Consider the following 14,659-nt stretch of genomic DNA (forward strand, 5'->3'; position numbering starts at 1 on the left):
ACCTGGCGCATGCCATTTCACGGGATTGGCATCAAGAGGGGCGGTAGAAGAGAAAAAGGAGGAATGGCCGGTAGAATTGCTGCTGTCATAGAGCTGTTTGTCCAGTTGGAAGGATATAATGCTCCGGCTTATGTTTGGATGAGCAGTAATCATTTGAAATTAACGGTTTTCCATTGTGTGTTTAGACCAACAATAGGATAATTAACAAATTGATTTGTCCACAAATAAATTAGACAGTATTTTATATATTTTCACTTAACATCAAGGTCTCAAGCTCAGTTCTAATCAGTTCATGTTCAAATCATATTCAAAGTTAGCAAACATCTATTTTCCCAGCATAAGAGATTGCGTATATGTATGTGTGTGTCTATAAAACCTGTATATAAATAATATATAAAATACACACGCACACACATACACATACATATAGCGAGACATATACATAAATATACATGGACAGACATACATGGATATAGATACATAGATTGTAGATAAATATCACTTCTTAAATATCTCCCTTTGTATGTGTGTATATCCCTTTTTACTGGGGGGACAAGCAGGTAAAGCACTTGGAGACAATGTAAGAGAGTATATGTGGTAAAATTCTACACTGAACATGCTAAATATTTAGTAGAGAAGGTGTGGTCAGATAACAAATACCATTGTGGATGAGCTAAAAGAAGAGATCTGGAAACACTTTCATTTCTCAAATATACTAATGTTTATTCTTTTGAATTATAAACAGAAAGAACTTCTGATTTTTCTTTGCTTGAAATATTTGTATGAGGCAGAAAACACAAATGAAAGTATATTTTCCCCACCCCCAAAAATAAATTTCGTGCCTAGAATGCATACCTTTTTATTATTCCTGTCTCTTACCTGTCATACTCTGAAGTATAGAGTTCTGTATAGACTATGAAATGCTTTAGTGTCCAAAGAGCTGGCATCTTTTCCTATTCCCTTCGCCTTGCTGCAGGATCACCAAGTGAGGTTAAGAACAGACTGAATATCATGTAATTACAGTCACTTTATTACAACTGACTTTGCATTCTTCCCAGTTTTATGCGTTAGCCTCTTCTAGAACTTCCATGTCCTCGAATGCAAACCGTGCCTTTTCTACCCAGATTTCCTTCAGGACCAGCCCAGTATTTAGCAGACGGCAAGTTCAACAAATACTGGTTGAGCTGAAATAGCTATTTTGTCTTTCTAGTGAACAGATCCTGTTTGAATACTTAAGAAAGTACAATAATACCCTTGTGGTTTCCTAGGGAAATGGTCCAACATCCACTGGCAAAAGATACGTTGCAGAATTAGCTGGTCTACCAGGCATGCCAAATGTATGATACTACACAGGATGGTTGACTTTTATTAAATGTCATTCCAAAACCAAACTTTGTTGGCACAGTGAAAGAAGGCGTTCTTTTGGATAGAACTGTGTCTTGTCCTTTCATTGCTTTCAAAAAATGGCCCTTTGTTCCAGATGATAGATTGCCATTTAAAAAAATTATCATTAGCCTGTATAACCTTGGTGTCATCAAAGCTGCAATTGCGTAAGTCAGAGTGTACTTCATGCTGTATAATGTGAGGCAAAAAAGAACGAGAGAGCAGGGAAAGAAAGAAAGAACCACCCGGGGTTTGGCCAGGCAGCATTTTTCAGGGCCTGTTTTCTAAGGCAGGAAAAACACTTAGAAGTACAGCGTATGGATTTGCTGGACCTAGGTGAGCCAATCTCAAATGCGTCCCTAGAGTTCTGTTCTACCAAGGGAATACTAGAAAGTGACAGTAATAAAAGGAAGGAAATTTCTTCTTTTCAAATTAACTGATTTTCTCACCAAAAAGACCTTTCTCTGGGTTCACTGCTTTCAGTGTGCCTCGCTCTGTTTTGTTGCTTTTCCAAGCCTTTCACTGCCCAGTGACAGCCAGTTCAATTGCCGGCAGGGGCAAGGTATTAGAAAGTAAAAACTTCTTTTCCTAAGAAACCATCGGGACACTGTGGCTTGTGGGGGCAGGAGGTGGAAGGGGAGCCTCGATTTGCAATGGTAATTTTCTCTCCCCTTCCATCCTGGCAGGCTTCAGAGAACTTTACCAGCTGGCCGGTCTTTCGTTGCCATGGATACCAAGGACATCCCTCAGATTTTACAACAGATCTTCACCTCCACCATGTTGTCCACTGTTTAAGACGTGCCCTTCGTCACCCTGGTGACCCCGGGATTTGAAATAAGATAGGGATAAAGAGTACTCTGAAGAAAAGAAGACATCTATAAAGGGAACCTGTGCAGTGACTGGATAATTCTGGCATTCCTGGGTCCTCCTGCGCTTGCTCAGCAATCCGAATTCAGGACAGCAGCCAGAGGGAGGTTTGTGCATGGAAACCGACAACTGTTGATGGGTTCACAGGGAAGTGAGTTGACCTGCATTTTATAAAAGGTCGGGGTTAAAGGAAAGTGGTTTGAGAACTGTGGTACTTGGTTTATATCTAGAAACCTGAAGGAAAGAGAATTCCTTGCTTTTGCCTTAACATCTGGTCACCTGAGGTAACAGAAGCGACCCCATCAAACTAAGCTTTAGTTGCCGTATTCCGACGTTGAGTTACAAGTCTGTGCAAACCCACCCAACCTGCTCCTATCCAGTAATTATGTGTATTTTCTTCTCCACTCTTGGTTGCCCAGAAGACAATGATTTTATAGTATGTAACTCACTGGAAAGCTTTCTAACAGACATATTTTATAAACAGTTAGGTTTTTTTCAATAATTCCATTCTCTTGGCGAAAGCCAAAAGGAATCAAAAGATCCCTGCATTGCTATCTTTCCCACTTGACTTTTTAAAGACTCTTTAAATAATAAAGAGCAAACCTCCCATTTTCCATGCTGCCAGCGTGGAAGGATAAAGGATGTCTTGCCTTGAACTTCCTGTTTCCTCTTGTTCTTCCAGTACTTCTCACAAGTCTCACGTATTTTGGTGTCCAAAATGTAATGTTCAAAACAACAAACACTTATGTTTTTACTTAAAGCAAAGTAAAAACAAGGCGGTATGTTTGAATTGAATGGTAACTGGAGATCTCTTTAGCTATATATATATATATATATTAGCTATATATATATATATGCTTTTTTTTGTCAAGACTCCTTCTCTTTTCTTTCAAAGTGCACCTCATTCCCACCTACTCTTGGGCTGACCTTTATTTACCAACAGGCTCATTGTCCCTTTGTTTAAAATCAAATGCCACAGCCAAAGTCAGGGTCTGTGCAAGCACCTAAGAAGCTAGAGATGCAAAGTCAAAATTGCAGGGGGCACCAGTGTGCGTGCTTTCTTGTCATGAGTTGGAAAAACTAGTCTTGTTAATGAGGTTACCCTGTTTACCCATATGTAATGGAATTACACAGATCTGTTTCTTTTTAATCAATTGTAGAGAAGAAAAGGTATCACCCATTTGTTCCACCACCCTCGATTCCCTATCAGTTGTCAAAGAAATAAAAGTAATTAGATTTCCAGTGCAATCCTGCCCAATGAGTTTGCATAGCTTCTCTTATTTTTCCGGCCAGATACTTGCTCTGTGTACTGAATCATCCAGCCATGCACTTTCAATCCAACGAGTACCTTTAAAAATGTAATTGCATTAATAACAGTAATAATAACAACAGCAGCAGCCGGTAGCACTTACTGATTATTACCACATACCAGGTATGTATGCTAAACGATTTCATGTATCATTCCATTCAATCCTCACAAAGATGCATGTAAAATAGAAGCATTTTTTTTTTCTTTTTTTTATCTCCTGTTACAGATGAGGAAAGTAAGTCACTTCCCAATACCGGACTACTGACTATTCATACTTTTAACATCCTCCTTGATAAATAAGGAAACTGAGGTGTAGGGAAGTTCAAGAAAACGGGCCTCAGTCACGGGCAGGCAGGGGCGGAGCTGGGCTGTGCTGGCCTCCCTCGTGATGTACTCGAGCTCTCGTTGCCTTGACTCCTTTCTCTTCTTGCAACCTGACCACAGTTCACAGAGCTGTCTTCCTCTCCCTGGGACTCAGAAGCTACCTGCACACATCCGGGCACTCAGAGGAGGATGTGGGGAGCAAGGACACAAGACACTGCTGGAGGCACATCTCTAACCAGCCCTTCCTGGGCTCAGCAGCAAACTGAGGAAGTGCCCGTTCAAGTGGCAGCTTAACCCCTAGGAGTGCCCCTCTGAGGACAGTCACAGCCCCCAAAGGCTTTGGACCAGAATCCGAGAATCATTAACACAATGGCCATGTAACAAATCCTGCCTGTGCCCTGACTACCTGAGTGAGCAGAGGCCAGTTTTCCTTCACATGGGAAGAATGTTCTCCTGTAATTTAATTCACCTCTCCTCACTGGCCAGACATCCTTGCAATTGTTATTTAAAACAAACAAACAAACAAACAAACAAACAAACAAACAAACGTGTAACCCCTGACTTTGCTTTTTTTGTAAAAGGGAGAGATGATGGGGTGGGGGGAGGGGGGGTGGCCAAGAGAGGAGATGAGAAGGGTTTATTTTCACTTCTTAGAATACCTAAGAAGTTTGTGCCTTTATTATGAAATGTACTTAATTGTAGGCCACTCCATGCTGTTCCCAGGCCCTTCTTGGGGCCAAGACATTATAATAAATGCATTGTTTGCCCCAGGGAGGGAGCTCCACTGAAAGGCATCTAAACCAGCTTGTCTCCGTAGTGAGCCCTGTAATGCTGAGAAGGTTCATTGTTACCCCTGAGCAGCCAGGAGGAATGAACGCCATGAATGGCCGCAGTATATGGTGTATTCCCCCTGGAATCTTTTGTGTGCCCCAGCGAGATGACCTCATCACACACGGGGCACCTCGAACACAGCCGCAAGAAGTGGATCAGAGCAGACTACTTGAGCCTGTCACATGTGTGGAATGAATCATCTAATTCTTTACACTACGCCCTTTCCTGTGAACTGTCAGAGGAGGAGAAATCCATCAATGCCAGCGGGATTTTCTCTAAACAAAGTCGAGGGCCTTGAAAACCATTTAGAAGTAGTTTTCCGTGGACACCACTGTCAGTGTTCTTAAAAGGGCAGCTCCAGAGCCTTCGACCCTTTCTCTGCCCGGCTCCTTCCTGTGCCTGTCAGATCAGCCAGAATTAAATTCCTCCTCAAACAAAACAGAGAAGTGTAGGACTAGAGGAGCAAGAGGGTGGCGGCCTGTTGGTTGTGTCTCCATTGTGGCCCAACAATGGCAGTTATGAGAGGGATTCCACAGTTCTTTTTCTTTTTTTTTTTTTAATGTTTATTTTTGAGAGAGAGAGAGAGAGAGAGAGAGATCATAAGGGGGGCGGGGCAGAGATAGAGGGAGACAGAGAATCCCAAGCAGGCTTCTTGCTATCAGCACAGAGCCTGACAAGGGGCTCGAACTCACAAACTGTGAGATCATGACCTGAGCTGAAACCAAGAGTCAGATGCTTAACCGACTGAGCCACCCAGGCACCTCAGATTCCACAAGTTGTCAGCCAACATCTCCTGCCTGGAAAACTTTTTTCTGGAACTGCATCAAAGAACAGCCAGATGTCCACTTGTATTTAGTAAATTGTATATAACTTTTTCATCTTAAGCAATAAAATGTCCACTTTTAAAAAGTTATTCCAACCAGTAACATATCTGGCTTGTTCAATGAAGCATCTAATTTGCTCCCACTTTCTGGTTAGGGTCGTATCATAAAGTTCTTACCATTGCCTTTCCTTTACCTTTCTTTCTAAGACTGGCTGTGGCAAGAGTCCCGCAGGTAATAGAAAGGAATTCCAGTGTTCCATCTTGTGGTGGGAGAATTTACAAACTCTAAGTAAGTAGAATTAGTAGAAAGGAAGTTCTAGATGCTGCTTAGCTACCTGTATGAACTTGGGCTTGTCACTTCTGGGTCTGAATTGCTTCACCTATTTAAAATTAACTTCAAATTTAAATTTTAAATGTTGAACAAAATTATCTCTAACACTATAGTCCCTCTTTCTATATCTCATACAGCAGTTGACTCTGTCCCTCACGTGTCTTACGAGAACAGCATCATTTTCGTGTATTTTTGTCGCCTGAGCCCCACAAACAGCTCCAATTATACAGAGGACTTTAGCACCCAAAAATATAGTGTTACAACTGAATATGCATTCTAAAAGCTACAAAGACATCATTAGAATTGGACAAGCAAGCTTTCCCCCATCATCTGGACGGATATTTCTGTTGGATAGTAATTCACAAGATTTCTACCCTTTGTCTCTACCTTAAATAAAAAGGTACCTTAAAATAAAACTCCATATCTGCTGATCTGCCCAGTGGATCAAAAAGGATCAGGAATTGGAAAACTACTGGGTGCTGAGAGCTGACCTTTGTGCCCCGAGCTGAACAATGCGCAATTGTGTGTGTGAGTTTTTTTAATTGTTAAATCCTGTAAACAAAAATCTCCTCCAGAGGGGAAAAAATGCTTGCCGAGCAAACCTCTCAAGCTGAAAATGATTTGACACTCCTTTTTGACACTGAGCACCGTCTGGGGCTTTCACCTTCGAACACTGCGTCTGTTCCTGCAGCCAGGCACGTCAGCTCTGGAATGCCAGGGTTACGTAATTTTTAAATTGACTAGTGCTTGTGGTATTTGGCCATGGGGAGCAAAGTAGAACACTCTTTTAAAGGGGTTTGGATCCGGATCGTGGTGGGCACGTCATGTTCGTCTCTAAGAAATCTCATCAAGGGACACGTCCTCTCTAAGGAACCTCAGCCACCACCCGAGGTCCTCCTCCTGGCAGGCGCCAGAGTCACCTTGAGGCTCCCCTCTTCTTACAGGCTTTGTGAAAGTGCTTTGGAGCAGCCAGCTTTTACCCTGAAAAAAAAAAACCAGTATTTGTCAATAAACTCGGACCCCAGAGATGGTGGGTGTGATCCCAGAGGAGTTTCAGAATATCAGGATTTATTAAAGTTCCCCGCAGCCCTGAAGCATTAGTAATGGCAGCGAGAGTTTGACCTGTGAAAAATGTCTGTCTGAACATCCCAAAGGGTCTGTCCCTTTATGCACGCCACAGTGGGGCAAGAAAAGAATGAGCCTGTCAAGAGTACTTTGTGTAATTGGTCCCATGATACCATACATGAAGCCTTCAAATTTAAATGAAAAATAAGTATATTTACTCAGGACATTAAAGGCAGCCTTTTACGTGCAATGTGTTTATATTAACAAATACTGATGCAATGTAATGAGACTATTTACTTCTTCATTCCAACACTAATTGAGAAGTCTTCTATCATCAGGCCTCCAGGAATAGAGTGAGTCTTAGCAAAGCTAGTTGGCCCATTTCCTTTTACAAAATATTTTCTGGCCCATATCACCCCTGAAAACACTGGCCCAGAAAGGAGCACACGCGGGCACAGTGGAAATCAAATGGCAACAGTGGGGAAGCAGCCTGCTGACCAGCCTTCGCCTTGGCTCCTGGGGGCGGCTCCCACAGAACCCAGGGCTGGTGAGGACACTGAGGGTTTCCACGGCAACCAGGATGCTCAGAAGGCAGGGTATTCTCTGCATAAAATAGAGGGCAGATGACAAGGGATACCTGGGAGGGTCAGGGCTTCCTTAGCTAACTGACACACGGTCTGGAAAATATACCTGTTTATTTTGCAGTTGACAAAGGGATTTTTATCTGAAAAGTGTCCTCTGGGGCTTCTATGTTTTTGAACAACTATTTTCAAAGCAGATAGAATGTGCATGTCCATACCTTGCAGCCTCAAGTACAAAGATCTGCTATTCGATACGTAGTGCCCGGACGAAAGAATCTCTTTCAGTGGAGACGGGAATGGGCGCGCTGTCTGCAGAGGTGGGAGTTTGTGGCGGTTCCACAAGACCGCCTGAGAGCAGGCAGTCAGTCACTTGGCTGGAATACAGCCCCATGCAGCTGGCCTGGCTCCTCGCCCCCTGACATCTGAAGTCTGTCTTTAGAGTGGCGTTTCCCAGAGAGAGGGGCTTCTCTTTTAAAGTACAAATAGCCCTGCGAGGCTATCCATCATGCTCATCTTGGTTTGAATTCCTTCATTCACATGCTTTCGTCCAGGCCCCAGCTGAGATGAAGGTTCCAGACAGGGCCTGTGACTGGTGAGGAAGTGGGAGGGGGTGGGGGCGCTTGCAGCTTGGAGCATCACCCAAGCAGGCGTCTGGGCCCGGGACATGGCGTGCAGGCATGTGACATGCACACATTGGGGGTGACATTCTCGCTTGGGGCTGCATATGTGGTCTCTCCGCCCCCTTGAGAGAGCGCTCAGTGAGGGCTTTGTCAGGTGTGGATGGACGCTGGCTTGGTCCTCTGAAGCCCCGCTTCTTTAGAGACACCCAGACTTCCACTTGCATTTCGCCTTCCGTCTTGTGGAAGCTCCACCCTCCTGGCATCTGGGTTACGGGAGTCAGGAGCCATGCACATGTCAGGGAGGCAATTCCCCAGCAAGGCCTTTCACCACTGGGCACTTGCCTCACAGTACCCGGGCCTTGTTTCTGGTGAAGTAAACAAATCAGATTTTTTTTTTTCCAATTTGCCAAGAGGACTTTTACCCTGTGCTGTAGGCTTTTCAAAAAAGAATTAAACCCCTGAGAGGCCACAACCGTTATTGGAAGCCACCTCCCTCCCCTGCAGGAGCAGGCCTGGTCCACACCCCACAAGGCTGCTCCACAAGCCCTGGGGACGGTCCTGAGGAGGGAGCTGAGAAATTCCTGAGTGCCTTCCTGGTAAGGACTGGAATGACATCAGCATGAGCCTCTCAAACCCAGAATGTTCCTCCCGTACAAGGAGAGCATTGAGCATACTTACACTGGGAAGTTTTCTGAAGCGTCTGTAATTCAGACTTTTGGAAGAAGCTATTGTCTAAGTTTCTAAAAACATTTGTATATTAGGATGCCTGGGTGGCTCAGTGGATTAAGCCCCTGACTGTTGGTTTGGGCTCAAGTCAGATCTCATGGTTCGTGAGCCCCACGTCGGACTCTGAGCTGACAGTGCGGAGCCTGCTTGGGATTCTCCCTTTCTCTCTGCCCCTCTCCCACTCATGCTCTGAATCTCTCTCTGTCTCTCTCTCTGTCTCTCTCAAAAAAAAAAAAAAATAAACTTTAAAAACACTTATGTATTATTAGCGCTAAAAACTCAGATACCTTTGAAAAATGAGCATGGCTTCTTAAAGATAAAAGCTCCTTTGTTTTTCCTTGAGACGGCTCACTTTTTTCCTCTTCCAAAGAGAACCAGTTTTTTAAATAAAGGTATAATTGACATATAACATTATATTAGTTTCAGGTGTACAACGTAATGATTCAATAGATGTATAGATTGTGAAATGGTCACCACAGTAAGTCTGGTTACCATCCATCACCACACATTTAAAGAGAAACAGCTTTGCATTTCCTGAGCCCGCCAGTGACCGCGCCCCCCCCCACTTCATTACTGCCATTCCCAAAGGGCTTCTAGAAACCATGACATCAGCGTCTCTCTTAAAACCGCTTCAGCTCCTCCTCATGACAGTCTCATTTGTCCTGTCATTTGGGCATCATTCAATGAGACTATCCCAACAAGGTCTGACTGAAAGGCCACATGGCTGGCACCCTGAAAATATGACATAAGTCAGATGAACAACAGGATGAGCACAGAAGGCAGAGACCATGAGAAGACTCACCCCAGTTTCTGTAGTCAGATCCATGCCTGCCAGGCCAAGAAACTCCAAACTCCCCCTCTGCATGGGGCAGGCAGAGTCCCCATGACTTCAGAAGCATTTCCTGGCCTCTCTGAGCACTGTTTTCTCACCTCTGAGATGAGGATAATAATCATATATCTCGGGGTGTATGTGAAGATCGAGATAAAACAATGAGGGCACTTCATAAACAGAAAGTGCTATCCAGTTCAAGTGGCATTTTCCCAAGAGGGACATGGCCCCTCGGCAGGTGAGGGACTCTGACCAACTTTGGGGGCCAGGACACCCTTTGGTCTGGTCAAACACCTCAGAATGGATGGAGAGCCCAGAGCATCCTCTCCATCAGGGTGAACGAAGTGGGGACCAAATACAGGAAAATAAAAGCAGAGTGGTCTGGGGTCTGGGGGCAAGTGACGGGAGGCCATTCAGCTCCAGGGCTTTCTGTCCCTCCAGGACAGCACAGAGCCCATGCTCTCTATTTGCAGATGTGGTTGCAATCAAGTTTGTCTCCTGGCTCTGCCATCGCCTGTCTCCGGGGGAGACAAAATGGCCCTTCTTAGGAGTGGCCCCAAGCCATTCACACTGCAGCCACAGGCGTCTGTTCAGGAGGCTGTTAGCGCTAGAACTGTATTAAAAATAAAGACTATGGGCCGCCAGGGTGGCTCAGTCAATTGAGTGTCCTATACTTGGCTTTGGCTCAGGTCATGATCCCAAGGTTGTGGGATTGAGCCCTGCATTGAGCTCTGTGCTAAGCGTGGAGCTTGCCTAAGATTCTTTCTCTCTCTCTCTCTCTCTCTCTCTCTCTCTCTCTCTCTCTCTCAGTCTCTCTCTCTCTCTCACCCCCCATGCTCATGTTCTCTCTCTCTCTCCGTAAGAGTAAATAAAGACCATAGTAAGTCCATCTGGATGTCTCCCTGGCCTGTACCTCTTCCTCAATCCACGGAAGAACCCCCAACTCAGCTAAGTATTCAGATAGCCCTTGAAAGAATTGCTCCCGGGGCGCCTGGGTGGCTCAGTCAGTTGAGCGCCCGACTTTGGCTCAGGTCATGATCTCACGGTTCATGAGTTCGGGCCCTGCATCAGGCTCTGTGCTGACAGCTCAGAGCCTGGAGCCTGCTTCAGATTCTGTGTCCCCCCCCTCTCTCTGCCTCTCCCGCGCTCATGCTCTGTCTCTCTCTCTCCGTCAAAAATAAATAAACATTTAAAAAAATGTAAAAAAAAAAAAAAAAGAATGGCTCCCTTTCAGTCGGACCCTTCTGGAAGCAGTGACTGAGGAGTCTTAGAAGGCTATGCCTAAGGTGCCATGTTCTGTCACATGGAGGGAGAATAATAAAAATTATTATTATTATTACACAAAATAATAATAGATAACTATTATTTAGCATTTTCCATGTGCCAGGCACCTCCTAAGCATTTTGCATAAACAAACTCATTAAACCCTCACAACAACTTCATGAGATAGGTACTATTCCCCCTCTCATTTTATTTAAAAAGCAAAGACCACCAGTCTACCCTAAAAGGGAAAAGAAAAGGCCAACTTGCTTCCTGAGGGCGAGAGAAGCGCATATGGCACCCTAAAAGTCAGTAGGAATAGCTATGAGTGCTTAGTATGCTGTCCCATAATTGTTTCCACATCTACATTCCTTATTGTGGGAAGGGCAAGGATCCAGTCTTATCTGTCTTTAGCCTGGCCCTGAAAAACTGCTCCATAAACTGCTATTGCATGAGTAGTTGTAGGATGCAGAGGCTCTGGGGTCCCAGAGGCAGGACTCCTACTGGCTCTTGAGGATGAGCGAGATTCTGTGAGCCGAGAGGTGCGGGAGTTTTGGGGGAAGGCAGGGGTAAGAGTGATCTGAGCAAAAGCCTGAATTTGGAATGTTCCAAGGGGTAGCTGAGATGGGAGTTCTGACAGGACTCTTCTCCCATCCTTGGCTGCTACTGACCAGCCAGGAGTTTCTAAGTGAGGCCCAGCCCTGAAAAACAGCCTGTTTTCAGAGCCTCCAGGGTGGCCTTCTGGGCTGTCCAGTTGCTAACTCCAGCCCTGACTGGCCAGGGTGAGGTGGGAGGCCAGGCCCTCCTGGAGCCCAGAGTAATGACAGCTCAACAGAGCAACCTCATTACATGGAGGACTTCATGATGTGTCTGTTTTGTTTTGCTTTGCATTTTTTTTTCTCTTTGAAAATGAGTGGAGAACCTTCTTTTACCCAAGATTACAAGTTGGGTTAGTGATGAAAGGTCTGTGCCATGCAGAAGGAGCCCTCGGGGAGGAAATTTTACATTTGCAAACCCTTTTATTGAAAATGGCTTGCTCTGTGAACTCTGTGGAAAGAAAAAGAAAGAAAGAAAGAAAGAAAGAAAGAAAGAAAGAAAGAAAGAAAGAAAGAAAGAGGAAGGAAGAAAGGAAGGAAGAAGGAAGAAAGGAAGGAAGGAAGGAAGGAAGGAAGGAAGGAAGGAAGGAAGGGGAAGGAAAGAAAGGAAAGAAGAAGGAAGAAAAGAAAGAAGAGAGAAGAAAGAAAGAAAGAAAGAAAGAAAGAAAGAAAGAAAGAAAGAAAGAAAAAGAGGAAGTAAAGAAAGGAAGGAAGAGGAAGGAAGGAAAGAAAGAAAGAGAAGAGAGAAGAAAGAAAGAAAGAAAGAAAGAAAGAAAGAAAGAAAGAAAGAAAGAAAAAGAAAAGAAAGAGGAAGGAAGAAAGGAAGGAAGAAGGAAGGAAGAAAGAAAGGAAGGAAGAGGAAGGAAAGGAAGGAAGGAAGGAAGGAAGGAAGGAAGGAAGGAAGGAAGAGGAAGGAAAGGAAAGAAGAAGAAGGAAGAAAAGAAAGAGAAGAAAGAAAGAAAGAAAGAAAGAAAGAAAGAAAGAAAGAAAGAAAGAAAGAAGAAAGAGGAAGGAAGAAAGGAAGGAAGAAGGAAGAAAGGAAGGAAGGAAGAGGAAGGAAAGGAAGGAAGAGGAAGGAAGGAAGGAAGGAAGGAAGGAAGGAAGGAAGGGGAAGGAAAGAAAGGAAAGAAGAAGGAAGAAAAGAAAGAAGAGAGAAGAAAGAAAGAAAGAAAGAAAGAAAGAAAGAAAGAAAGAAAGAAAGAAAGAAAGAAAGAAAGAAAGAGGAAGGAAGAAAGGAAGGAAGAGGAAGGAAGGAAAGAAAGAAAGAGAAGAGAGAAGAAAGAAAGAGAAAGAAAGAAAGAAAGAAAGAAAGAAAGAAAGAAAGAAAGAAAGAAAAGAAAGAGGAAGGAAGAAAGGAAGGAAGAAGGAAGGAAGGAAGGAAGGAAGGAAGGAAGGAAGGAAGGAAGGGGAAGGAAGAAAGGAAGGAAGGAAGAGGAAGGAAAGAAAGGAAAGAAGAAGAAGGAAGAGAAAGAGAAGAAAGAAAAAGAAAGAAAGAAAGAAAAAGAAAGAAAGAAAGAGGAAGTAAAGAAAGGAAGGAAGAGGAAGGAAGGAAAGAAAGAGAAGAGAGAAGAAAGAAAGAAAGAAAGAAAGAAAGAAAGAAAGAGAAAGAAAGAAAGAAAACGAAGGAAGGAAAGAAAGAAAAAGAAAGAAAGAAAGAAAGAAAGAAAGAAAGAAAGAAAGAAAGAAAGAAAGAAAGAAAGAAAGAAAGAAAAAGAAAAAGAAAGAAAGAAGAAAGAAAGAAAGAAAAGAAAGAAGAAAAAAATCAGCAGGAAGGGATCAGAATTATTTCTGCCTTTGTGAGGCTGCCTGGGACCCCTGGCTGATCATCATGGCTGCCAAGCATTTCAAGCCTACACACAACCCAGAAAGACAACCCCCTGAACTCACAAATCACTAGAAGACTTAGAAAAACTCAGTTGGCACATGTTCCTAAACCTAGACAAATCTGTGCTTCAGCAAGTTGCTTTGGAAAAAGCCTAACACAACATGGATTGGTCAAATTGGATGGATGGATGGAGGGAGGGAGGGAGGGATGGATGGGGTGGTGGGTGGGTAGGTGGATGGATTGAAGAGAAGAAAATTTACCCTATTTAAAATACCTAAAATAGGGGTGCCTAGGTGACTAAGTCAGTTGGGCACCCAACTCTTGATTTCAGTTGAGTCATCTCATGGTTGTGAGATCAAGCCCCACATTGGGCTCCAAGCTGAGCATGGAGCCTATTTGATATTCTTTCTCTCTCTCTCCCTCTAACCCTCTCCCCCGCTTGTGCTCTCTCTCTCTCTCTCAAAAATAATAACAACAACAACAACAACAAAATACCTAAAGGAAAGGAGATTAGCACCCACAATAACAATACTGTAGCAGAGATAGAGATTAAGCTTTAGTTTAAGCAGGAATTCTGTCACATCTGCTAGAGTGGCAGCATAGGCCCACCCCTAATCCATTTACATGAGAGATGAGGAACCACAGGGAAAGATGTCATCCCAAGAGAAGAATAAATCAGACACCCAAGCTTGACCTTATAACAAAATATTGGAAGTGGGAGAGGCAAGTATGCTGTGTGGTATTGAACATGAGTTTGTGTCCAGGTCAGCCCCTGGTGACGAGGAGACATCTAGGTAGCTGTGCCCAGAAGACACCACATCACCCAACAGAAACCATTTTTCTGTGAGTAACTGAGTCGGTTCCAAGGGACCACATGCTGCTTACCAAGGCACAGAGGACTTGGCAACAAATGTCCTTAAGCTCTTGGGCATTGGATTCAAATCATGACTACCATACTAACTAGTTTTCTGTCCTAGGGAAGTTTTCTAAGACACCTTTTTTATTGAGATACAATTCACATACCATAAAATTCACCCTTTTAAAGCATACAGTTCAGTCAGTGGTTTGGAGTATATTCAGAAAGTTGTGCAAATATCACCACCTAATTCCAGAATATTTTCATCACCCCAGAAGGAAATCTCATATTTATTAGTAGTCACTCCCCACTGCCCCTCCCCCATCTCCTGGCAACTGTAATCTACTTTCTTTCTCAATGAATTTGCCTATGCTGAATTATTTCATGCAAATAGATTCATACTCATGGGACCTTTTTTTTGCTTCTTTCTTTT

General features: G+C 43.8%; 1 protein-coding gene across 2 annotated transcripts in view; it reads left to right on the top strand.

Annotated features, from left to right (window-relative positions):
• The window catches only part of VWA8 (von Willebrand factor A domain containing 8), a 368,120-nt gene extending 364,622 nt beyond the window's left edge, over positions 1–3,498 (top strand). For both annotated transcript variants that reach the window (XM_045053513.1, XM_045053512.1), the window contains one exon: positions 2,070–3,498. In XM_045053513.1, coding sequence (XP_044909448.1) covers positions 2,070–2,178 — 109 coding nt within the window. In that variant the 3' untranslated portion in view covers positions 2,179–3,498. The remainder of the gene's footprint in view (positions 1–2,069) is intronic.
• Positions 3,499–14,659: the final 11,161 nt, after the last annotated feature.

This window comes from Felis catus, chromosome A1 (genome assembly GCF_018350175.1).
Source record: "Felis catus isolate Fca126 chromosome A1, F.catus_Fca126_mat1.0, whole genome shotgun sequence".
NCBI lineage: Eukaryota > Metazoa > Chordata > Mammalia > Carnivora > Felidae > Felis > Felis catus.